The 24,948-nt window shown below is 45.2% G+C and overlaps 2 protein-coding genes across 7 annotated transcripts in view; both read left to right on the top strand.

Annotated features, from left to right (window-relative positions):
* Positions 1 to 7,726, top strand: part of Nipsnap1 (nipsnap homolog 1) — a 34,425-nt gene extending 26,699 nt beyond the window's left edge. For all 3 annotated transcript variants that reach the window (XM_076938206.1, XM_034509505.2, XM_076938207.1), the window contains 6 exons: positions 1,093 to 1,163; positions 1,309 to 1,449; positions 1,726 to 1,757; positions 2,082 to 2,176; positions 3,788 to 3,871; positions 6,637 to 7,726. In XM_076938206.1, the coding sequence (XP_076794321.1) occupies positions 1,093 to 1,163; positions 1,309 to 1,449; positions 1,726 to 1,757; positions 2,082 to 2,176; positions 3,788 to 3,871; positions 6,637 to 6,701 (488 nt within the window). In that variant the 3' untranslated portion in view covers positions 6,702 to 7,726. The remainder of the gene's footprint in view (positions 1 to 1,092; positions 1,164 to 1,308; positions 1,450 to 1,725; positions 1,758 to 2,081; positions 2,177 to 3,787; positions 3,872 to 6,636) is intronic.
* A 774-nt stretch (positions 7,727 to 8,500) lies between these two features.
* Thoc5 (THO complex subunit 5) overlaps positions 8,501 to 24,948 on the top strand; it is a 33,036-nt gene continuing 16,588 nt past the window's right edge. The window contains exons 1-9 of one of the 4 annotated variants that reach the window (XM_076938205.1): positions 8,501 to 8,581; positions 12,706 to 12,821; positions 14,632 to 14,775; positions 15,641 to 15,754; positions 15,873 to 15,970; positions 17,446 to 17,592; positions 19,189 to 19,303; positions 23,206 to 23,338; positions 24,061 to 24,096. In XM_076938205.1, the coding sequence (XP_076794320.1) occupies positions 12,726 to 12,821; positions 14,632 to 14,775; positions 15,641 to 15,754; positions 15,873 to 15,970; positions 17,446 to 17,592; positions 19,189 to 19,303; positions 23,206 to 23,338; positions 24,061 to 24,096 (883 nt within the window). In that variant the 5' untranslated portion in view covers positions 8,501 to 8,581; positions 12,706 to 12,725. Of the gene's footprint in view, positions 8,582 to 8,682; positions 8,704 to 12,705; positions 12,822 to 14,631; positions 14,776 to 15,640; positions 15,755 to 15,872; positions 15,971 to 17,445; positions 17,593 to 19,188; positions 19,304 to 23,205; positions 23,339 to 24,060; positions 24,097 to 24,948 lie in introns of those variants that run through there. The other 3 variants (XM_034508914.2, XM_076938204.1, XM_034508915.2) reach the window with 3 other exon arrangements.

Below are 24,948 nucleotides of genomic sequence, written 5' to 3'. Positions count from 1 at the left end.
ATGTATCTTCCCACCCCTGACCACACGTTGGTGTGTTCCTGGTTTATCCCAGTTTATTCCTTAGTTTGTTTTTTTCCCTTCTGTCGCCACCTTCTTCCATCCAACCCTCCCTCCTTTCTTCTGTCTCTACCTCCCTCCTTTTCTCCCTCCCTCCCTTCCTCCTCATTCCATCCTTCCCTTTTTTGAGACAGAGTCTTATATAGCTTGGGTTGGCTTTGAACCTTCTGACTCTCCTGTCTCTTGTGTGTCACCAGCCAGTCCAATTTTATACAGTGTTGGGGATTTGAACCCAGGGCTTTGTGCAGGCTACCAGCTGATGTACACCCCCAGCCTGCTTCCTTTCTTTTTAAGGTGGGGTTTCCCTGTTACTCAGACATTGGCTCAAGACATCATCCTGCATCAGCTTCCTAAGTGGCTGGGACCTGTGACAAGCCCGTTTCCATACATAGCTACAGCTAGTTTTATTATTTATTTACTTTTTTTAGTTCATTGCCTTGGAAGGTTCCTGTTTTGTTATTGTTGTTTGGTTGTTTTTGCAGTGCTAGACATGGATATTGGGGTCTCCTGCTCTTAGGCGAGCTGTCTAGCCTGAGCTACAGCACCAGCCCTCTTAGAGTGCCCTGTGTCTGTCCATCAGACGTACTCCTCGTGTCCGTCCTGCCACTCACAGTCTGCTGTCCATCTGTGTGGGCGCTGCTGTTTCTAGGATGGAAGACACTCAGAGCATCTTTTGTTTGGTTTTGTTTGTGCTGCTATAGATGACAGGCAGGTCCTTCTGCATGTTGAGTATGTGTTTTATCAGTAGCGACCCTCTGACCTCATCTGATCCTCTTGTTGCTGCTACTTAACGAAGGTTGGTGGGATTTTGTAGACGAGGACATTGAGTCCTAGAAGGGGTCAAAGGCCATCAAGCTGAGTAGAGCTAGTGGTCTCTTGGGCTTGCCACTGAGGTCACCCCCACCTAGTGCTATGCCTTACCAAGACAAATGGAAGTAGGAGCCTCCACTCTACCGCCACATACAGTCCAGCCTTGGTCTCAGTCAGTCGCCGGGCTCCCTGTAGCTCCTTGACCTGTATTCCTGTCCCCAACAGTACACCTATGGCGGTTCTCAGGTGGCTATCCGGCCCTCATGGACTGCATGAACAAGCTAAAAACCAACAAGGTATCCCAGCATCCTGTGTGCATGTTGCTTCCAGCCCAACCCTGTGTGGAGGGGAGTGTGGGACAAATTCCTCTGCCACCCACAGGGCACACTGACAGGGTAGCATATTCCCCTGGCTACGGTGCCTACAATGCTCTTCCTCCAGGAGTACCTGGAGTTCCGGAAGGAGCGGAGCAAGATGCTGCTGTCAAGGAGAAACCAGTTGCTTCTGGAGTTCAGCTTCTGGAATGAGCCACAGCCCCGAGCTGGCCCCAACATCTATGAGCTGAGGACATACAAGCTCAAGGTACCTCACTTCCAACAGAGTCTCCCCTTGCCCTCTATCTCCCCTGCTGTTGTGCTGCTTTGCAAGAGCTCAGGGTAGGGTGGCCTGATGCTTCTCCCACTTTATGGGCTCAGAGCTGAGGTGTGTGCATTGGTGTGCACAGCTGCACATCAGATGTGAGTCAGGGCCCAGGAAGGAGGCCTCTGGCTCTGGGAAAGGCTGATTTCCCATCCCTGGACCCATGACATTGGGAGTCCAGGTGGGGCTAACTTCCTCCTTTCTCTGGGTCTCTTTCAGCCGGGAACCATGATTGAATGGGGAAACAACTGGTAAGTTGGCACTAGGGTTGGGAATGTGGCAGTCCCTGCAGTTCTGGGACATTAGGGAACCCATTAGGTTCCCAGTGGGCTTGTTCTGGGCTGTGACCCAGGAGCCCAGCATGCTCTGATCCTTGAAGCTCTCAGAGAAGGATCCACTTGAGCATTGCAGGTTCTCTAGAGGAAAGTGCTGCCAACCAGCCAGCAGCTACTCCCAGAATCCACTCCCTTGGCCACACTTTGGACCCCTTCTAAAAAATGGCCAAGGAATCATCCTAGGCCATCCTGGGGGACCATTGGTTGAGCTTCTGTCCCATCTTTCTTTGCCATCTCCAGGGCTCGTGCCATCAAGTACCGTCAGGAGAACCAGGAGGCGGTGGGAGGCTTCTTTTCACAAATAGGAGAGCTCTATGTGGTACACCACTTATGGGGTAGGTTGGAGACACTCAAGCCTCTGTCCGTCACTTCATAAAACATGTGGATGCATTTGTGTTCCTATAGCTCTTACATCCTAGAAGAGGGAGACTGCACCCTCAGACATAAACTAGCAAAAAGGACTCATTTCATGATGAGACATACTGGAAGAGACTAGGCAGGAGAAGACAACAAGGAAGTACAAATCCTGAGTGAAGGGTGAGAAAGCCAGCTAGGAACTATGGGAGGGGGCAGGGGGCTGCTGTGAGGTGTCCAGTGGAAGGAACAGCATGTGGAGAGGCTGTCAGTGAGTGGACAGGAGAGTTGGGCAGGGAAGCAACTGGGAAGAGTAAAGATGGGTTGAAGGAAGGCAACCTCCAGATCAGGCCATGGGAATTATTTGGGGTTCATCACAGCTGTGGTGGGAGGAGGCTGGCCCATATGAGTTCTGTAGCTGCCATGTGCTTAGCCAAGAGTGCCTGGTGGGGATCAAGGTAGGAAACTGGGCAGGTGACATGGGCTGACTTCCGGTAGTGGCACCAGCATGCTCAGACTGATTCATCGCTCTATGATCACTGGGGACTTGAGAACAGATGGCTAGAGGAGGAAGGAGAGGGTAAGGGGAGCACTCAGACTTATCCCTAAGCAGCTGTGTGCCCTTGTCTAAGGCAAGGGGGTCTAGGAGAGAAGTGAGGTCATCGGATTGGGATGTAATTCTGGGAGTATTATATTTAGGATGCTGATGCTGGGCTAGCCAGATGGCTCAGTAGGTAAAACACTTGCCACCAAGCCTGACAACCTGAGTTTGATTTCCAGGATCCACAAGGCAGGAGTGATCTGACTCCTGCCACTTATCTTCTGACCTCCACACACTTACCCCTCACCATAATACATAAGTATATGCAGTAAAATAATTATAAGATACAGATACATCCAACTAGAAATATCACATGGGCACTGAATATAGGAGTCCACGGGAGAATTTGAGACTGGAAAGGAGTTGCCAACATATGTATATACTTCCAAAGTCCTAAGCCCTACCACAGGGCCTTTGTACATGCCAAGTCCCTCCCCCCCCACACATACCCACATGCCACCCCAATGCTTTTCTCCAACAGTCTACACTTGGCTTGTTTTCATCTGCTAGCTCTGGAACTTAGATTCTAATTCCTTAGAGTCTCTGTCTTCTCTTTACCCAAGATCTGTCATCTCTTCCCCCTACTTTTTTTTTAATAAACATTCTTTCTTTCTTTTTTTGTTTGTTTTGTTTTAAAAATGTATATGAGTACACTGTTGCTGTCTTCAGACACACCAGAGGAGGGCATCAGACCCCATTACAGATGGTTGTGAGCCACCATGTGGTTACTGGGAATTGAACTCAGGACCTCTGGAAGAACAGTCAGTGCTCCTAACCACTGAGCCATCTCTCCAGCACATAAACATTATTTCTAATTATCTGATTGATCTTTTTAACATGTGTGACTGGATATTACCACAGCAATGTTTGTTGACAGTCTAAGGACGAGGGACCTGGGGAGGAAGGGACAGAAGGATTTGGGACAATGGGAAGCTTCCTGTGCTGAGAGGGATCGGGTTCTTTGAGGAATGAGCCTGTGCCTTTCTCACAGCCTACAAAGATCTGCAGTCTCGGGAGGAGACTCGAAATGCAGCCTGGAGAAAGAGGGGCTGGGATGAAAATGTCTACTATACAGGTGAGTTTTTTCTGGGGGTCAGTGGCACCTTTGCATGTGATCTGCTGAGAAATCTGGGGAGTCAGGGCTCTGCTAGTTTCTCTGCAAGGACAGCTAACCTCACTTGATCACCTCCAGTGTAGGAACTCAGTTTTATTTGTCTTCTATCATGCTCCCATCCCCCATCCCCTCAGTTTTTGAACCAGTGTCTCGATGTGTTGTGTGGACATTTTTCCTCAGTCTTTGAAGTTGCTGGGTTTACAGGCATGTGCCACTGTGTATAGCTGGGAACTTACTTTGATAATGAGTTTACCATTCCACACGATACAACGAGTCCTGAGGCTTTAGGACTCTAATACAGAGGTGATCTCTCTGTGACACGTGACCCTGGGTCAGTTCTATACCTCTCAGAGGCTGCTTCCTTGTCAGATGGCAATGTAGACACCATCCTGCCTGCATCCCTGCAGCAGGGAGGGCTGGGAGTTAGTTTATGGAAAATGCTTTGCCCTGATAACATCAAAAGATGCAGCAAAATTTTTTTTATTGGATATTTTATTTACATTTCAGATGCTATCCCCTTACCCCTAACCCCTGCCCAGGAACTCCCTATCCCATCCCCCCTCCTCCTGCTTCTATGAGTATGTGCCCTCACCACCTCCCACTCCCACCTCCCCACCCTCGAATTCCCCCACACTGGGTGTCCAGCCTTCATGGGAGCAAGGATCTCCTTTCCCACCTATGCCATCCGCCCCTACATATATAGCTGGAGTCATGGGTCCCTTTCTATGTGCTCCCAGGCTGGTGGTTTAGACTCTGGGAGCTCTGGTTGGTTGGTATTGTTGCTCTCCTCATGGGGCAGCAAATGCTTTCAGCTCCTTCAGTCTTCTCTCTAACTCCTCCATTGGGAACCTATTGATCAGTTCAATGGTTAGCTGTGAGCATCTGCCTCTGAATATGTCAGACTCTGGCAGACCTCTGAGGAGACAGCTATATCAGGCTCCTGTCAGCATGTACTTCCTGACATCCACATCAGTGTCTACCTTTGGTGACTGACTGCACATGGGATGGATACCCAGGTGGAACAGTCTCCAGACGGCCCCTCTTTCAGTTTCTGTCCCACACTTTGTCTCCATATTTGCTCCCTTGAGTATTTTGTTACTCCTTCTAAGAAGGACCAAAGCACCCACACTTGGTCTTCCTTCTTCATGAGCTTCATGTGGTCTGTGAGTTGAATCTTGGATATTTCAAGCTTCTGGGCTAATATCCAGTTATCAGTGAGTGAATACCATGTGGCCATCTTGCCAAAAGCAATCTGCAGATTCAATGCAATCACCATTAAAATCCCAACTCAATTCTTCACAGAGTTATAAAGAGAAATTCTCAAATTCATTTGGAATAACAAAAAACCCAGGATAGCGAAAACTATTCTCAACAACAAAAGAACTTCTGGAGGAATCACCATCCCTGACCTCAAACTGTACTACAGGGCAATAGTGATAAAAAACTGCATGGTATTGGTACAGAGACAGGCAAGATGATGAATGGAATAGAACTGAAGACCCAGAAATGAACCCACATACCTATGTTCACTTGATCTTTGAAAAAGGAGCTAAAACCGTCCAGTGGAAAAAGGACAGCATTTGCAGCAAATTTTTTTAGTGAAAGTATTGGCACTGCTAGAATCCCAAAGATGCATACAGGGTCAGTAGCTACTGACTGAGCCTTCAGTATGTGCTGGATGGGTGGGTAAGTGGGGGCATATGAGTACGCATGAGTCGGTCCTGCCCTTGATGCCTTTAATCTTCCACATGTCTCCTGGGTGGGCAAGAGCACGTCTGCTGAAGGAGGCTTGCTATTACAAGTGTGGTCCCAGCTCACAGCACCGGCATCCACTGGTTACTTCAGAAAAATGCCTAGTTATCGTGGCCTAACCTTCTGTGAACTAGATTTGTAGGACTTTGTATACACATCAGAGTCTGAGAAATTAATCACAGGAAACAAGAATCTGAACTCTGGGCTTGAAAGATGGCTCAGTGGTTAAGCATAATACTGTTCTTAGAGTGGACCCAAGATTTGTTCCCCTGGACTCATCTTGGGAGGCTCACAGCTGCCTGTAAATCCAGCTCTGATGGATCTGATGTTTTTCTCCTGACCTCCATGGGCACTGTACTCATGTGTATACCCACATGTAGATATATACACATGAAAAATAGATAAAAATCCTTTAAAAAAAATTATCCTCCTGGGGACTCTCTGCTGACACCCCTCCCCTAACCGGCATGGCCTCCCTAACTGTACCAAATCGACTTCAGTCCTTACAGCCCTTACTTTGCCAGTGTATACCACTACAGTTCTCTCTTGCTTGTTGTTTTGGTGTTGGGGATCGAATCCAAGCCCTCACCCATGCTAATCAGCATCCATCTCATCGCAGATCAGCAGCCCTGGCCTTAGGGTTGATCATTCTTCAGCCAACCTCTTGTTTTCATAGCATGAGGCTTTGTGTGTCTCGCTTGTTTTGGAAGCATTGGCGATAGAATCTGAGGGTTCATATATGCTAGGCAGGTGTACTACCAACTGAGCTGCCTAGTTTTCACATACATAGAAAGTGAATAAAAATTTCCAAACTATTCAGCTTATTACTACCTAATCCTGTCTCATAACCATGGGCCTCTCACAGATGACAGTAGGGACAGACCCCTTCCTGTCACAGGCTTTTGTGTTTTTGCGTGGCAACCAAGGGTACTCTTGCCTTAGGCACCCTGTAACTTCTGCTTTTCTCTCCATAGTCCCCTTGGTTCGACACATGGAGTCACGAATCATGATCCCTCTGAAGATTTCTCCTCTCCAGTGAGGCTGGCACTGCCTCCACCTTCTTCCCTGTCTCCTGTGGAGTAACCTGGAACAGAGGAGCTTCTGGGCCCACTGGCATAGTTTTTTCTCAACTCTGGAAGACTTCTGATGGGTGGTGTTCAGCTTAGACAAAGATGATGTTTTCTGAGAACCTAGTCTGTCTATACCCAGCCAACCTCTCTCCCATGCTGGATGAAGTTTTTAATTTCCCTAACTGCAGAATAGCAACCTTTTAAGCATTCACACATTTTCCTCTTAAGATTCATCATCTCCAGAACATCAAGTCCCCAGCTCACACTGTGGCCATGGCTTAGTTGCATAAAAGCCGGCATGACTAGCTGTTAGGCAGTATAGTGTGAAAGGATATCAGACCACATATGGGCTCAGGAACTCTCTGGTGTTTACTTGTTAAAAAAAAAAAAAAGCAAGCCTGAGCCAAAAAAAAAAAAAATAAAATAAAATAAAATAAAATAAAATAAAAAGCAAAGCCTGGAACTGCCATCAACTCTGAAGTCATCAAAATCAGGAGAAGATCCAGAATTCTACTTAAAGGGCTGGGGAAAGGCTGGAATTGGTAAGGATTTGAGTACATGTGACAGGTTTGCAGCAAGTGGGCACATAGGATTCAGAATTTGAAATACAGAATTAGGAAGATAGAACAGAGATGACAGAGGATCTTAAGGGAGGACCCTGCTCCTAGACAGATGGAGAGGCTTATCCATGTTTTCCTACACAATGTAGTTACAACTTGAAGATGCTCCAGCTCTTCTGCACTTCTTCCTTCTTACAGGCAAAAATACAGGCTGAGACCTAGAATCCCATCTTGAATTCTTTCCCAACTTGACATTCTGTCAGCCAAACCCTCATTTTGCAGAACCACTAGGTCTGTGAAGTGGGTTCAGTGATTCTGGGGTCTCTTCAACGACCCCCATACCTCATGAACCCCTGCTTAGCATGGTTTTGCTACCATACCAGGAGAAGGTACTGGAATAGTTGATGGAACCAAAATTAAATATTTACTGTAAACTGTGGTGGTGTCTTATCTGCAAGGAATCTTAATACTTGTCTAAGGCGGGGCAGCTTTCAGTTGGTTGAGGGGTGCTGTGGCCTTGATCTCTTAGTGAGAATATTTTCATTTTCATCCCAGAGCAAGAGAAGGAACTGTTTCTGTGTAGCTAGGTAGTCACCATACATGTTTTAAGCTGCAAACAATCAGAATTTACTCCAGAAATGCCAGGAATAGGAAACACCCGAAGCTTACAGATACTGCATTAGAGTACTGATTTTTGTCTTAGGAAAAAAATCAAAAAACAGTGATTCACTTGTGTGAAGCAGGAAACAAGTTTATGGTAGGATTATGCCCCGCCTAACTCAGTTCCTTTTTTGGTGCCGTGACTCCAATAGTGTCAAAAAGTCAAGTTAGAGCCGGGCGTGGTGACACCTCCCTTCTAAGTCTAGTGAGATCACTGCAGGCGGATGTTAGTAACCAGCCTGATCGACAATAGCGTTCAAGGCCGGCAAGTGGTGCTATGTAGCCAGCCTCTTAACAAAGTTAGAAGGCAAAATCCACTTACGTCCAAATTATAGCACAGCGACACTTGTCCTTTCTTGCGCATACCACGGACTCACTCAAGTGAGTCGGCGGAGAGCCCACTACTTCACGCGCTGGTGAAGGGGCACTAAGCACAGATTCTTGGACCTTATCGCACCAGTTTCCCAATTTAATAGAAATGTTGCCCAGCTGGGACACGCCCCTTCCTTGCTTCCCAAGCTGCATCTGGCCTTTGTGTCTCACTTCCGGCCTGTGGCTCTTTTCTTCCGCTTCTCTATGGTCGAGAGCCGGAAGTGGCTGTCTGGCTGGACGGCGTGAGGAGCGTTCAGGTGAGCGAGGTTGGAGGGCTGCGGTCTGGGGTGCAGGTCCTCGCTTGGCGCACGGGGCTTGAGGTGCAGACGGCACGATGCGTGTTCCCGGGCTGGGGTTCTCGCCTGTCGGGTTCCCTCAGGTTCGCGGCCGTTTTCTGGGGAACTAAGCGGAGCAGCATCCTCTAGCCCCATTGTAATCTCCTGATAGTGCTGCTGGCTGTGGTGGTGGTAACACCTCGTCGATGGTCCTTTGTGTGTGTGTGGGAAACGCTCCTGTGTGGCGGTTAGGATTTCCCGGGTTTCCCGTGCCATCCTTGTGGTTTTTGTCATACGAGCCCGCCACTTGGTTAGCTGTCACTGGCAGCCGCCTGCGGTCCTCTGAGGGAGAGGCATTATCTTCGCTTATAATGCGCCGCATAAGACTCCGGAGTCGTAATGAAGAACATTTATTGCTGAAGCATAAAGACTGAGAGCGCGTAGTGCGGATGTTATGCGGGAAAGAGGCTTGGCTTTGCTTTATATTGTCGGCTCTGTTTCCTAGCTAGCTGACCTGACTTAGTGTACTTGTTTCATTAAATATTTTGCTTATCTTAATTTTTAAGAAAAGGAAAATAAGATTTTTTTTCTTAAGTTATACTGCAAAGGCATCGCCTTCTCTGTTTTTTTTTTTTGTTTTTGTTTTTGTTTTTTTTTTTTGTTTTGTTTTTTGGTTTTTTTTTTTTTTTTTTTTTTTTTTTTTTTTTTGGTTTTTCGAGACAGGGTTTCTCTGTGTAGCCCTGGCTGTCCTGGAACTCACTCTGTAGACCAGGCTGGCCTCGAACTCAGAAATCCACCTGCCTCTGCCTCCCAAGTGCTGGGATCAAAGGCGTGCGCCACCACCGCCCGGCACCTTCTCTGTTTTAATGAAGATTTTTAAGTGCAATCACTATAGTCCAGTCTGGCTGGCAGCTTCTGTAGTCCAGGTTGGCTTCACATTTGCAAAGATCCCTCTGCCTCAGTCACTCAAGTGCTGTTATTACTGATTTACCACTATCCTGTCTCACAGCCCACCCGCCACCTCCCCCCCCCCTTTTTTTTTTCTTGGAGATGGAGTTTTATTATGTAGCCCGTACTGACTTTGAACACATTATATAGCAAAAGATGACCAGGACCAGGCCATCTGCCAGCTCTACCTCTCACCTGTTCATATTGCCGGCATGTCCCACCACACACAGTTTCGTGCGATTCAGGAGATCACTTTGATCTTTGAGTATGCCAACCCAGCACGCTACAAGCTAAATAATATTCCCAACTTCACAGTCACTTTTTAAACTTAGAGTTACTTTGGTAGAGGAAAACTTGAGGTCTGCATGCCATAAACAGGAAACGGCTTGCACTTGTCTTATGATAATGACATAACTTCATAATAGTATGATGAAAACATTTATTAATAAATTCTGTCTTGGTTTCCTTGTCTAAGGTTCTGAGAGAGAATCCATTTCTTTTTAATTATTTTTATTTTATGTGCATTGGCATTTTGCCTACATGTATGTCTATGTGAGGTGTTAGATTTTGGAGCTACAGACAGCTGTGAGCTGCCATGTGGATGCTGGGAATTGATTGCAGCTGGATCCTCTGGATGAGCAGTCAGTGCTCTTCTGAGACATCTCTCCAACTTGAGAATCCATTTCTTACAAGAATCTTGGCATTTGCAAACATTAACAATAAACTAGGAAACTTGAAACAATTAGATATATCGTTTGTGATTTTTGTATTTTGAGATGTTGTCTCACTGTGTGGACCAGGCTGTCCTCAACCTCACAAAGATCCACTTGCCTCTGCTCCTCACTCCTGGAGTCCTGAGATTAAAAGCATGCACCATCACAGCTAGCCAGAAAAAGGAGAGCACAGCATTGTGACCCGTAACCATAATCTCAGCACTGCTGAGGCAGAGGCAGAAGGGTCTCCGTTTCGAAGGTAGCATGAGCTACATAGACTTGTCCAAGGAAAAGGCAAGGCGGATTAACCTGTCCTCTGGTGTTTAACATAATGCAATCACTCAGGCACTACCCCAATCACGTTCCTCACCCTCATGCTCTACATGTCAGTGCCCCTACAAGCCCTGAAGAACTATTGTTCTTTTAATTTGAGAGGAAACAAGAATGGAGTGGTTTGTTGGGTCTAGAACAGTCACATCAAGGCTCCAACTCAAGGCTTCTCCCACAAGTGTCGGTGATAAATTAATAACCCTTGAAAGTTGGGGTGGCTATAAGAGGTAGAACCTCATAAAACATAGGCATTGGTCTTTACTTACTTTGCTTCTTTGAGACGGGGTCTCATTAGCCTTGGCTGGCCTGGAACTCATAGAGATCTTCCTACCTCTGTCACCCTAGTGCTGAGATTAAAGGCAGGTACAACTGTGCCTGGCTCTTCTTTATTTGAATATCAGAGGCAGACAGGGAGGCAGCAGGGATGCTGGTGAGACTGGGCGATGAAGTACTGCAGGTGTTATAAGTACTGATGTAGCATCAGATGACCCATACTAGCTGTGCAGCTTTGGAAAACATCACCTTTCTAAGCCTTGCTTTTCTCATCTTTGAGATGGTAGAGATGGTAGTCATTCTTATCTGAATGGTTTTGTAAAGTAACCAGGTGTGAACGTCCATAAAGTGCTTAGATCAAAGTCTACTCGGTGGTCAGTCAGTAGTATTATGAATAGGATTATACACCAGACGGGAATGAAACCAAAATTTATGAAGTACTTTGACAGGTTCATGAGTAAGAGCATAGTCTTGGCAGGAATGTGGTTGGTTGTTTTGACTTAAGATAGAGCATCTTTATATATCCCTGGCTGTCCTGGAACTCACCATGTGGACCAGATTGGCCTCAGACTCACAGAGATCTTCCTGCTTCTGCTTCCTGAGTGCTGAGATTAAAGTTGTATACCATCATACCCAGCTTAATCCTGAAACATCTTTTTTTTTTTTCAAGATTTATTTATTTTATATATATGAGTACACTGTCACTGTCCTCAGACACACCAGAAGAGAGCATTGGGATCCCATTACAGATGGGTGTGAGCCACCATATGGTTTCTGGAAATTGAACTCAAGATCTCTGGAAGAGCAGTCAGTGCTCTTAACAACTGAGCCATCTCTCCAGCCCATTCTGAAACATCTTGCAGCATTCTTTCTTTTTATTATGATGGTTGTGAGCTGTTCAACGTGGGTGCTGGGAGCTGAACTCAGGTCCACTGCAAAAAAGTATATGATCTTTTTTTTTTTTTTTTTTGGTTTTTTGAGACAGGGTTTCTCTGTGTAGTCCTGGCTGTCCTGGAACTCACTCTGTAGACCAGGCTAGCCTCGAACTCAGAAATCCGCCTGCCTCTGCCTCCCAAGTGCTGGGATTAAAGGCGTGCGCCACCACCGCCTGGCACAGTATATGATCTTAACTGTTGAGTCATCCTTTCAATCCCTGACACTGGGAATTTTTTTTTTTTCCTCTTAAGGTCTTCCCTAACAATCTTGTGAATTTTATTGATATCCATGTGACTTCATCTGTTTGTTTCTAATGTCAGTTAATTTAGGCCTTTTCTCTCTCTTAGTTTGGCTATGAGTTTGCCTGTCTGTCTTTGCTAAGAAATAGCTCTTTTGCTGGCATTTCTTTTTTTCTTTTCTTAAATGTGATTTATTTCTTAAAATCTTATGTGCCTTGGTATTTTGCTTGCATTCATGTCTGTGTAAGGGTGTGGGATCCCCTGGAATTAGAGTTACAGACAGTTGCAAGCTGCCATGTGGGTGCTGAGAATTAAACCTAGTTCTTCTGAAAGAGCAGCCAGTGCTCCTAACCCCTGAGCCATCTCTCTCTACCCCCCCCCCCCAAGATACTTTTATTAATTCTTTGACTTTTTCATACAATGTATTTTTAAATTGTTTTTTAAATTTTCATGTGTATGTGTGTTTTTCCTACATGTATATTTGTGCACCACATGTGAGCTTGGTACTTCCAGATGTCAGAGGGCATCAGTTACCCTGGAGCTTAGTTCTAGATGAATGCAGGGAGTCTAATCTAGTTCTTCTGGAAAAGCAACAAGTGCTCCCACCTGCTGAGCTGTTTCTCCATTTCTCTGTGGGAAATCCTTAAAAGCCTTCTCTCCTTAACAGCTCTCTGACCTGGAAGCACAATGTCATCAGAATCCAGCAAAAAACGGAAACCCAAAGTGATCCGAAGTGATGGAGCCCCAACTGAAGGGAAACGGAACCGATCTGACACAGAGCAGGTGAGATTAGCCAAGATTCCGTGCTGCTGGGAAACTGCAGACTGTGGTCGAGAACTGCCTGTGAGTGTGGAGGAGCTCAGGGTCATGTGTACCGGAGACATTCTGCTTGCCCATACTAGACCAGATGACCCCAAGATGTGGGACCAGAACTCCCAAGATGTGACAAAAGATGAGCGTTTGCATCCGGTGCTGGCCTGTTGGATATTAGTATTGCACAGAGAGCATGTCCCAGCATGCTGTTCCCAGCTTGCCTATGCACTGACTGCACAGCTCTAGAGCTGAGAGAGCTCATCTTTGGTACCAGAGGCATGTGCCCACAGGACTTCTGTGGTCCAGGAGCTCTTGTCACCCCACGGTCTTCTCCTTTATCTAGTTCTTTCTTTTGGAATCTGTCAAGCTGATCCATGACTTAACATGTAGGGTTTTTTGGTTTGTTTGTTTGTTGAAATAGGGTCTTGGATAGCCCAGTTAGCCTTGAACTTGGTATATAGCTGAGGGTGACCTTGAGTTTCTGACCCTCTTTCCTCCACCCTTACCCCTATAACTTAGCTGTTTTGATTATTTAGCATTTTTTTAAAATTTATGCATATAGGTGTTTTGTCTACACGTGTGTTTGTGTACCACATGCATGCAGTGCTCCTGGAGGTCAGAAGAGGACATCAAATCCCTAGAACTGGAGTTAGGGATAGTAGTAACCCCTATGTGTATGCTGGGAATTGAACCTAGGTCCTTTAGAAAAGCACTGGCTGCTGTTAATTCCTGAGTCTTCACTTCAGCCCCAGGCTTATTGGTTTCTGATTGGTTTTTGTTGTTGTTTTGAATCAGGGTTTCACTACGTAGTCCAGGTTAGCCCAAAACTTAAGATCATCTTGGATCATCATCTGGGTGTATTGGGATTACTGGTGTGTGCCACCACAACTGGCTTGTTCGTTTTTTGAAGTAGACACTAAGGAAACAAATCAGTTTAAATTTAAATAAAAAGCGACATGGGCTTCTGTGTAGCTTTAGTGGTAGAGCCTGAATTAGAACCTCATAGCAAGAGACATTGCTTTTAGCACTTATTTGTTTAACTTGTAAGCAGTATCTTCTAAGCAAGTGCAGGAAATAAGTCCTCTTTTACAACCCAGGGCTCATTTTTTAAAACATGTTTATTTTTGTATGTATAAGTTTTTTGCATTTCAAGTGTTTTGAGCATGTCATTGTGTGCAGTGCCTGCAGGGGCCAGAAGAGGGCGCTGGTTCCCCTTGAACTGGAATTAAGATAGTTGTGCACAACCATGTTGTTGGGAGCTGAAGCTGGGTCTTCTGCAAGATCAGCAGGTGCTCTTAGTCACTGCACTATTGCTCCATACCCTTAGGGTGAGTTCTGTATGAATAAATGGGAATTTATGGACAGAGTGAAGTAAAGAGAAAAATGAAACAACAGCGTTTTCTTTAGTTTCAGGAAATCAAGATTAATATAGAGATTTTTTTCTTTTGATCATAGCATTGCTAATTTGTTTGTTTTTTGAGACAGGTCTGTATTGAAGTCAATCAACATTGTCCTGCCTCCATCTCCCCAGTGCTGCAGTTATAGGAATATGCCACAATGCCTGGCTGATAGTGCTTTTTAATTTTTTTGTACGTGTATGTGTGTTTGCGTGTGTGAGTGTCTCACTGTGTCATCCTAGTTGGCCAGGAGTCACTGTGTAGCCCAGACTGACTGCACACTGGCAATTGTAATGTCCTTACATAATGAAGGTTTTCATTCTTTACTGTCCCTGATCTGGCAGGGAGATCCTCACCTAGGACTGCTTTTCTTGCCTTCACAGGAAGGCAAATACTACAGCGAGGAGGCTGAGGTTGACCTGAGGGACCCTGGCAGAGACTATGAGTTGTACAAGTACACTTGCCAGGAGCTACAAAGGCTGATGGCCGAGATCCAGGACTTGAAGAGCAAGGGCAGCAAGGACGTGGTAAGAAGAAAGGCTGGGCATGCTAGGCCTGGCGTGTCTGCAAGCTGGGGCTCCCATGCTAGGCCTGGCGTGTCTGCAAGCTGGGGCTCCTTTTGCAGTTAGGGTTGGGGTCCGGCAGCACCAGAGACCTGCCTATCAATTTTTTAGAATTTGTCATAACAGCCCCATCTTCCACTATAGTAATGAAAGGACAAGATATCTTTTTTCTATGACTATAATGTGATATTTTTTAACATGCCAGTCATTTTGCTATGTGTTGAGAAGTATGTGCAAATAAATTATAAGAGCCCAAAATAAAATTATCATGGATGTTAAATGCATTACCCAGGCAGATATAAAACTAAACAATGTCTAAAAACTAGACAGGTGATTTAAAGAATTCACTTTTCCCAGCAGTCTTGCTTATTTTCATATTGACCAATACTGTTAAGGTTGTTACATTCTATAGCTCTAGCATTATAACCATTATATTAGTCAGCCTGCTCGCCCTCTCTCCCTCCTCTTCTCCCTCCCTTTCTTCCTTTTTTTTTTTTTTTTTTTTTTTTTTTTTTTTTTTTTTTTTTTTTTCTTTTTTTTTAAATTTTTCTTCTTTGAGACTATGTAGCCCTGTCTGGCCTTGAAACTCCCAGTGTAGACCAGGCTAGCATTGAACTGTTGCCTCTGCCTCCTCATTACTGGGATTAAAGGCCTTAGTGTGTCATCATGCTTGGCCTAACTCTTTCATTTCTTTTATGACATTTCTCACTGTTCTGGGCTCCCTTTAGACTCTGCTTTTGGCCCTGCATGGGGTTGGCTTGGTAGCTAGGGTCTGGAGGGAACTGAGCTATCTTCTGTTAGTGGTCTTTACCAGTCTCTTTGTGCACAGGCCATTGAAATTGAAGAACGAAGGATTCAGAGCTGTGTGCATTTCATGACTCTAAAGAAGCTTAACCGATTGGCCCACATCAGGTTAAAGAAAGGAAGAGATCAGACCCACGAGGTAGAGTCGAGCTCTTGTCCCTCCTCTCTGCCCCTTTTTAACTAAAGCTTCGCCCCTTCTCTGACTTTGATGGTCAGTTCCACTCCAGATTCCCCTGCTCACCTCATCCTCTCTTCAGGCCAAACAGAAAGTTGATGCCTACCACCTACAGCTACAGAACCTGCTCTACGAAGTGATGCACCTGCAGAAGGAGATCACCAAATGTCTGGAGTTCAAGTGAGTTTGGGATTACAGGGCTTTGACATTCTAGTCTGTGGTAATGCCTGTTCTTCCATGGCTCGGTGTGAGCCATCCCTTTGAAGGAGAATGGGCGAGCTTACAAGACTACAGGATCTTGGGGATGGATCGGGAGATCACTTCAAGTGGAGAACCTCAAGCAGTCATTTCAGACGACACAGAGAACCATGGAAGCCTTTCGGCCCCTATTGAGGTTTGAGCTCAGCACTTGGTAAAAACAATTTTCTCCTCAATGTGTATTGTTATTCATCTTCTGTGACATAGAATACCAGTACCTACTTTCCCCATTGAAAAGCTAATGTGCCTGCTGGTTAACATTTCCCGCTCCAGGGCTGTTTTTGAAAGTATGACAGTTGAGAATGTATAAAAACAGCATAAAAGAAGTTACTCCCATCTCTCTACTCTTTGCTTAATGCAAATGGGCCAAGTCAGATTATAGTGAACTCAGGCAGGAGGCCACAAAGAAGAGTCGTGAGCTCTGCAGTTACTGCTCAGGCTCTGCCTCTCACTAGCTGTGTAATCTCGGCACATTTGAAGTAGGGAAAAATAACCTGGCAGTGGTGGCTCACATGTTTAATCCCAGCACTTGGGAGGTAGAGGCAGGCAGATCTCGGTGAGTTTGAGGCCAGACTGGTCTACAGATTGAGTTCTAAGACAGCCAGGGCTAACAGAGAAACCCTGTCTTGAAAAAACAAAAACAATAATAAAAAAAACCAAACAAACAAAATGAAAAATGGAAAAAGAATAGAGTATAGGTAAATTATACATATATATATATATGTAATAAAAGGTAATAGGTTTAAGATGGAGCTAAAGCCCCCATCTCCTAAGAACTATGTGAGGCGAGGACAGAGGGAAGAGCATCATGGATAGGTGTATGGACTATGGTAGCTGTGACGCTTATGTGGCCATGGCATGACCACTCGTGACATTAACCCACAGAGAATCATCTTTTCTGTAAACAAGCAAAATTTAAAGCCTCTAGATTTTGTTCACTTCTGGTTCTGCCGAGCTGGCTTTTTCTCATCTTACATGTATACCGTGAAAATGTTTTAAAGTTATGTATAGACTCTTAGGTTTAGTCTTCCATAGTGACGTGTCTTGGTTTCAACATGATGGTATAATCCTAGGCTGCAGGGATTCTGAGTCTCTTAGCTAATAGTTCTCCTGTTCAACCAGGAGACGTTTGTAAATTCATTAAGCATCCTTCTCAAGCCTTCAGCTGGTTTGTGGATAAACAGGTTGGGCAGCATGGGCAAATGACTTTGTGGTATGTCACTAATAACCTCTCATCACACTGAAATGCTTGTCATCGAGCATTTGCTGAGGTAGAATTCCAGGATCTCCAGTAGCCAGAGGCTGGGGCTGCGTAGACAAATGGAACCACTGTCCCTGCTAAGCCACAGTTTGGGGTTCTGAAAATGGCTGTCTGAGAACTTCATTTCTGCTCGTAGGTCAAAGCATGAAGAAATTGATCTGGTCAGTTTAGAGGAATTTTATTCAGAGGCTCCACCAAACATCAGCAAGGCCGAGATCACCATGGGAGACCCTCACCAACAGACATTGGCACGCTTGGACTGGGAGCTGGAACAACGGAAAAGGTGCTGCTTCCTCCTTCCTGACCTGGTTAACCACACAGTGACAGTGCTTGGTCGTGACCCAGGATTAGTCAAGTAGTCTCCAGGACCAAATCTCACTTTCTTATTAATTCGGCCTGGATTATTCAAAGTTGACTGACCTTTCAGGGTGGCCTTATGACTGTTAAGGTTATCAATAGGAAGTTGGACGTGATGATATGTAGCTCAGTGTGGAATCTTTGCCCACCATGCACAAAACTCTTGACTCGATGCCCAACACTGCAAAGGGGGAATCTGCACTGGAAGATGGCTCAGTAGGTAAAGTTGTTGTTGTACAAGGCTTTGGCCCTGAATTTGGATCCCAAGTACATGTAAAAAGGCTGGGTGAAGTGGCGTGAGTCTGAGGTGTAGAAACTAGTAGATCCCACAACGTTTCTAGCCAGCCAGCCTAAGCAGTGAGCTCCAGGTACAGTGGGAGACGCTGCCTCAAAAACTAGGCAGAGAACAATGGAGAAAGACAGTTGGATGGACTGCTGCTCGCTACATGTGCTCTCATGGATGAGTGTACCCACACACACATTCGTGTGCATGCACACACGCACATTATAGAGGTAGGTAAGAAATGGGGAGAGACATGGAAGAAAGCAGTCAGGGTGACAAATGACAAGATAAAATGCTACATATTCATGAACATGTCACAATGAAACCCATTTGTTTACTAGCTGTATTAGTTACGTTCCTTGTTTCTCTGACAAAATGCTAACAGACAACCTAGAGAAAAGAGCTTATCGTGGCTCACATCATAAAGTTGTGTGTGTGTGTGTGCGTGCGTGCGTGCGTGCGTGCGTGTCTCCAACTGTGAAATTAGTTCTCTCCTCCCACCTTTCCATGAGTTCCTAGGGTTGATCTCAGACCATGAGGCTTGCTGGCCAAGTGCCTTTACCCAAACATGCAGCATGGCCAAGGTGACTGAACGTCTGAGTGCTAGGATTTAGATATTCACCTCACATCTGAATTTAGGTGGTGCCAGGCAAGCACTCTACCAACCAAGCACATCTTAAACTCCTAAATACCTTTGTTGCTTGTCTTGGTTAGGGTTTAAAGCAACTTGGGGAAGAAAGGTTTATTTCAGCTTACAACCTTCAGCTCACACTCCACCACTGAGGAAAGCCAGCAGGAATGCAGAGCAGAAGCTGGAGTTCTGACCTGGAGCAGAGTCAGTGGAGGACTGCTGTGTACTGGCTCATTCCTCTTGGCTTGCTATAATCCTAGTTACAACTTGAGTTTGGTCCCTGGAAACCACTTGGTAGGAGAAAACCGACTAGTGTAAATTGTTATCTGATCTCCACACGTGCCATAACTCAGGAACCCTCTCCCTGCCCCACCCCACCCCCACAAAATAAAATAAATAGTAAAAAAATAGTTTTAAGTCACCATATTTGAGGATTTGTGTAATTACTAGTATAACAGTGCTTGTATGGAACTTACTAAAGGACTTGGCACACAGTGCTGGCTGTCATTAGAACAGTCAGAGCTGTCACAAGTAAGGTCAGAGAGTGAACAGGTGTGTGGCAGTATCCCTGCAAGGCATTCCTGACAGTGCCCTGTGTGCTCCTTTAGGCTGGCAGAGAAGTACCGAGAATGTCTGTCCAATAAGGAGAAGATCCTGAAGGAGATTGAGGTGAAGAAGGAGTATCTGAGCAGCCTCCAGCCTCGCCTCAACAGCATCATGCAGGTGAGGGTGGCTCTGCTTTACCACAGACCAGCCAGAGTCCACCAGAGCTGGTGGCTTTCCCAGCTGTCATCCCCATCAGGTTACTCTGTGAGAACGGTTTTGTGAGAGGCAGGAGTTATGTTCAGAAGTAAAGAAATCCTGGGCCTCTGTGCCAGGAGCATACCCATACAGCTGGACTTCATTTATCCCTAGCTTTCAGGTTCCTCAGCCTGCATGTAAACTTGCTTCCTGCAGACATGTAGTTGGTTCACACTGTACCTCAGGGGCTGGGGAAGAAAAGTGGAAGGCTCTCTAAAAGGAGCTGGACTCATTTGAAAAGCTTCTACTTTACATGTATGGTCAATCTGTATGTCTGCACGCACACATGTACCCATGTGTGTGTACGTGCATACATACAACATATATACATACATACAATATATGTGTGTAAGTATGTAACCTGACTTTTGTTTGTTTGTGATGCCAGATTTGGTCTAAATTCTTATAGTTTTATGAAGCAAGATAAGTGGCTAGTGAGGAGGAGGAACTTTGTGACAGGAGTCGAGAGAAATTTAAAAGGACTTAGCAAGGTCTTCACTTCTTCCTGTCAGCTCTAGACGTGGAATTAGAGTTGTTAGCAAAAATATATTTTTCCAGTAGGACTCGATAATAGGAAACCAAAGAACATGGAGCTGGCCTGCTGATAGACTGGGAAACTGTAGCAGGAAGATTGTGAATTTGAGGCCAGCCTGCACTGAAAACAGAGCAGACTCTGGGCTATGTAACTAGACTGTTTCTCAAAAAATCAAGACGCTATATTTGCTGGTACATGCCTTGAGGCTAGCCTGGTCTGCATAGGAGTTCCAAACTAGTCAGGTCTACATAGTGGGATCCCATCTCATAATCCAGCAGAGAGGGAGAGAGAGGGAGATAAAGGGAGAGTAGAGAAAGACGGGGAATGGGACTAGGCAGTCCGGCTGTATCTCCTCCTCCAGGCCCTCTGCATTGCTCTGTTACGTGTACTGCACTTACTGCTTGAAGGTCATTTAGAGCATGGGCGCATACCTCAGAGAATAACTAGAGAGAAAGACCCATTACGAAACAGTCATAGTACCGTTTCATTTGTGTGCCTTGATTTGTGGAGTGTCTATATGGAGATGATATATGTGTGTGAGCTTGCTTTGTGCATGCTTAGTAAAATGCTTGCAGTCACACCAAACCCTTAACAGTTGCCTTGCTAACTGGGAGTTTTTGTTTTATAAAATAAATTTGAATATACCTTTTATCTTTTTTTTCCCTCCCTCCCTTCCTTCCTTTCTTTTTTTTCTTTCTTTCTTTTTTGACAGGCTTTCTCTGTGTGGCCCTGGCTGTCCTGAAACTCCCTCTGTAGACCAGGCTGGCCTCAAACTCATAGAGATCCACCTGTCTCTGCTTCCTGAGTGCTGTGTTTAGAGATGTGCCCCTCCAAGCCCAGCTTTTTTCTTTTTTATCCTTGTGTGTGATGTGTATCTGTATAAGTGTTAGAGGTTGGCACCTGTGTCCTCTGTAGGCCTCATTCATTGAGACAGGATCTTACCTATTGGTTCGACTAACTGGCCAGCAAGCCCCAAGAATCCTCAATTCTCTCTCCTGTCCTCCAGCATACAGTGCGGGATTGCAGTCTTGTCACCATGTATGTTGGGATCTGAACTCTCAGACCCTCATCCTTGAGCAACAAGCACTCTACTGATTGAGCCATTTCCACAGTCCCTTGAACTCATTTTCTGATACCGTACATACATACATACATACATACATACATACATACATTACTTTAAAAAAGAAATCTGAGTATGTATGCTTGTAGTCCCAACAACTAAGAAGGGAGATTACTTGGGACCATGAGTTTGAGACTGCCCTGGGCAATATAGCTAGACCTGATTCCCTTAAAAAAAAAAAAAAAAAGGTCATAATTTTGGAGCAGGAAAGATGGCTCAGTGGTTAAACACACTGGCTGCTCTTCCCGAGGACAAGTTTCATTTTTCAGAACCATTATGACAGCTCACAATTACCTGAAACTCCAGTTCCAGGGATCCAGCACCTTCTCTTGGCCTCTGTGGACATGCACATAGTGCACAGACATACATGCAAACAAAACATCCATGCACATAAAAGAAAAACAAATTTTTAAATTAAAAAACAGTGGGGTTTTTTGTTGTTTTTGTTTTGATAGGGAGTCTCAGTGTATAGCATGAACTCACAAAGTCTTATGCCTCCTAAGAACTACGATTAAAGTGTGTGCTATGTTGCTCGGCTTAAAATAAAAAATATTTTAAAAATTCTTAACTGTTTAGGGCTTGGGATGTAATTTAGTGGTAGATTGCTTGCTTAGAATACAGAAGTACTAGGTTCATTATCCATCACCAAAAAATAATACCAATAACGTTCCATACAGAAATGCATACAATTCATTATGTACAGCTGTGACTGTTTTTTGAGTGGACACGTCTATATAACTATTCAAAATCAAGAAAAAGAACTTAATTTTTTTCCCTTTTCCCTTTTTTTTTTTTTTTTTTTAGATTTTATGCGTATGAATGTTTTGCTTCAGCCATGCATGTGCACCACATATGTGCCTGGGACCCCAAGTGAGAAATCTGAAGGGGTTGGATTCCCTGGAACTAGAGTTACAGGTGGTTGTGAGCCACCATGTAATGCATGTGGGTGCTGGGAACCCAGGACGTATAGAAAAGCAGTCAGTGCTCTTAACTGCTGAGCCATCTATTTAGCCTGGGCCATCTTTTTATTTCCAGTTCCCAGACACTACATTCTCCTGCCCCCCAGTAACCATTATTTTGGCTTTTAACACCGTAGACTAGCTTTCTCTGGACTTGAATTTTATATAAATAGAATCATATAAACTCTTTGGTACCTGGTTTCTTTTGCCCACTGGTATTTTTAAAATTTATCTGTGTTTCTCTGAGTATCAAGTTTTTGTTTGTTTGTTTGTTTGTTCTTGTGAGGTTTTTTTTTTTTTTTAATAATTTTATTTCAGATATACCCAGATTGGGTCTGTTATAAATAATGTGGCTTTGGGTATTGTTATACGTGTTTTTTGGTCCTCACATGTACATGTTTCTATGGAGTGTATCCCTAGGTATACACTGCTGGCCCATGTAGATTCTTCTGTGCATGTATTTAGCTTTGATAGCCTCTGATACTGTTTCCTAAAGTGACCGTTCGGATTGACAGATATTCCCATGGGCACCCAGTGGGACGTGAGGTCTATCAGTGTCCTTGCCAGTGCTTGAGACTGCCATTGCTCCTCGTCTTCGCCAGTCTAGAGATTGTCTTTAAAGTTGTTATTTGTGTGTGTGTGTGTGTGTGTGTGTGTGTGTGTGTGTGTGTGTGTGTGTAATGAAGGTGGAGGTCAGAGGACACCTTGCAGGAATCAGTTTCCCTTCCACCCTGTGGTGAGCATGCTCAGTAGCGGGTGCCTCTACTGCTGACTCATCTCGCTATCCCTGCCTTTTGTTTTGTATTTTTCATTTCACCAGGGACTTGTGGTGGTGAGCATGATACATGACTCTTTTCTTCATGTTCTCCCTCTGCTTCTTTCTTGTTTTTCTGCCACTGAGCTACACAGCCCCTTAATGTTTTCTGATCCCATTAGAAATGTGAAAGTGACATCTCATAATTCTGTTTTTTTATTCTCTTGCTTTTATCAAATGCATGTTTTTATATTGAGCTTTTATCTCACCATAGTTTATCATGTATCATTTTTGTAAATAAATAGTGGCTGCTGGTTGACAGAGCTCAGTAATAGAATGTTTGCCTCACAGGCTCAAGGCTCTGGACTCAATCTCTAGTTCAGCTAAACAAAAGTAAAGAAATAGTCACAAAGACTCCATGTGGGTAGACTGAAAACCTTCTGTTGCTTGCAGGCTTCCTTGCCAGTGCAAGAATACCTGTTCATGCCGTTTGACCAAGCACACAAGCAGTATGAGACTGCCAGGCACCTGCCGCCTCCCCTCTACGTGCTGTTTGTGCAGGCCACTGCATATGGGCAGGCCTGTGGTGAGTATGGGGGCTAGGCAGGGAGGGGCGATGGGAGAAGCAGCCATAGTGAGGAAGGGCTGCCTGCCAGGAGAGCTGCCTGCCAGGAGAGCTGCCTGCCAGGAGAGCTCCCTAGCTTTGCCCCAGAGCCCTCAGGTGGCAGATGCCGCCTTCCTTTGTACCTTCAGCATGGCTGCTACCCCAGCTAGCCTAAGGCTTGACTGATGTGATGGACATGTCAGAATGGACGGCTTTGGATTTTTATAAACCTGGCTGTACAGCTCTTAGGTACAGTGCCCAGACAGCCTGTGTCGGCTCTCATGTGCTCACGCTACCACGATACACTTGTCAGGTGCATCAATGTCTCCTGCTGTGTTTTGGGGGTGGGATGTTTGGTGAACTCAGGTCCTAGGCAGCACTGCCAGGCTTCCCCATGCTGGAAACAGCCTGCATGATGTAAGGTGCATCACCGGGTAAGAGGATGAACCCCTGGCCACCCAAGTCAGGATAGCCTTGACTGCTAAGGATTTTAAAGTTTTTGCTCTGCCCAGTGCAGCTTTCACTTAGCACTAAACTTTTCTTCCTTATTCACACCTTATCCCATGGCATCAGACAGACATACACTGTTCCTGTGCATGCCCCGTCCCAGCCATGGCACCAGGACATTACTGTGTCTTTTCTTGTGTCTCCTTGGTCCGTCCGTCTCCTCCTTCCCCTTTGTTCTCTTCCGTTGCCATCATCAGCTCATATGAAATCCTCCTCCCAGCCCCCTAGACAGGGTGAGTAACTTTCTTTTGTGTTTAAAGTTCTACTGTTTGCACTTCTATTTTCCTGTAGAATTCAAGACTAAACTATTAAAAAGACTATTGTAGGTAAGGACTGTGACTCTGTGGTAGAGGGACAGCCTGGCATGTGGAGGGTGAACTGGATCCTCAAGGCAATTTCCAGTGCTCACCCGGGGTTCAGCTTGCCTGGTTGGGATGGGTTGGTTTATACATTGTTGTCAGATATAAAGCAGTAGTTGGCTGTAGGGGAAGTCTTTCTTCCTTCTTCATAGTGTAGTTGGGGAAATGGTATCAGGTTCTGTGACATTCCTACCCTTAAGACAGAGGAGGAGGAGGAGCTGGGGTGGAGCGTAAGTCCTGATTCTATCTCCCACTACCATCAGGAAAGAAAAAGACAGAGAAACTAGAGTGTCTTACTTGCTCACAGCAGTAGGATCCCAGAGTTCCACAGAAACATACCGAGATACTACTCATGACACATAGGCAGAGTGGGGCAGATTGTTACTGAGTGCTTAAGAGACAAGCTCAATCTAGTCAACTTGAAGTGGACTCTGCTGCGTTTCCTGAGTGCGGGTTGTTACTTCACGAGCACTAAGTTTCTCTACGTGTCTTTACTAATCGTAGGCCGCATGCGGTTGTGAGACTTAGAGTGTGTGCATTTACTGTTGTGGAGCATGGGATGGAAGGTACAGCCTTATGCATGTTAACCATGTGTTCTTCTGTGCTACAGTCCTCACCCTAAGACGAATGTATCTAAAATTTAACCCTTAGTTCATTGATCTCCTGCCACTTAACAAACAGCTACTAGTTCCCAAGTGTCTTTTTTATAGATATGGAAACTGAGCC

This window comes from Arvicanthis niloticus, chromosome 7, assembly GCF_011762505.2.
Source record: "Arvicanthis niloticus isolate mArvNil1 chromosome 7, mArvNil1.pat.X, whole genome shotgun sequence".
Classification (NCBI taxonomy): Eukaryota; Metazoa; Chordata; class Mammalia; order Rodentia; family Muridae; genus Arvicanthis; species Arvicanthis niloticus.
Note: the sequence above shows the minus strand (reverse complement) of the source record. Positions and strands in the feature narration are given on the sequence as shown.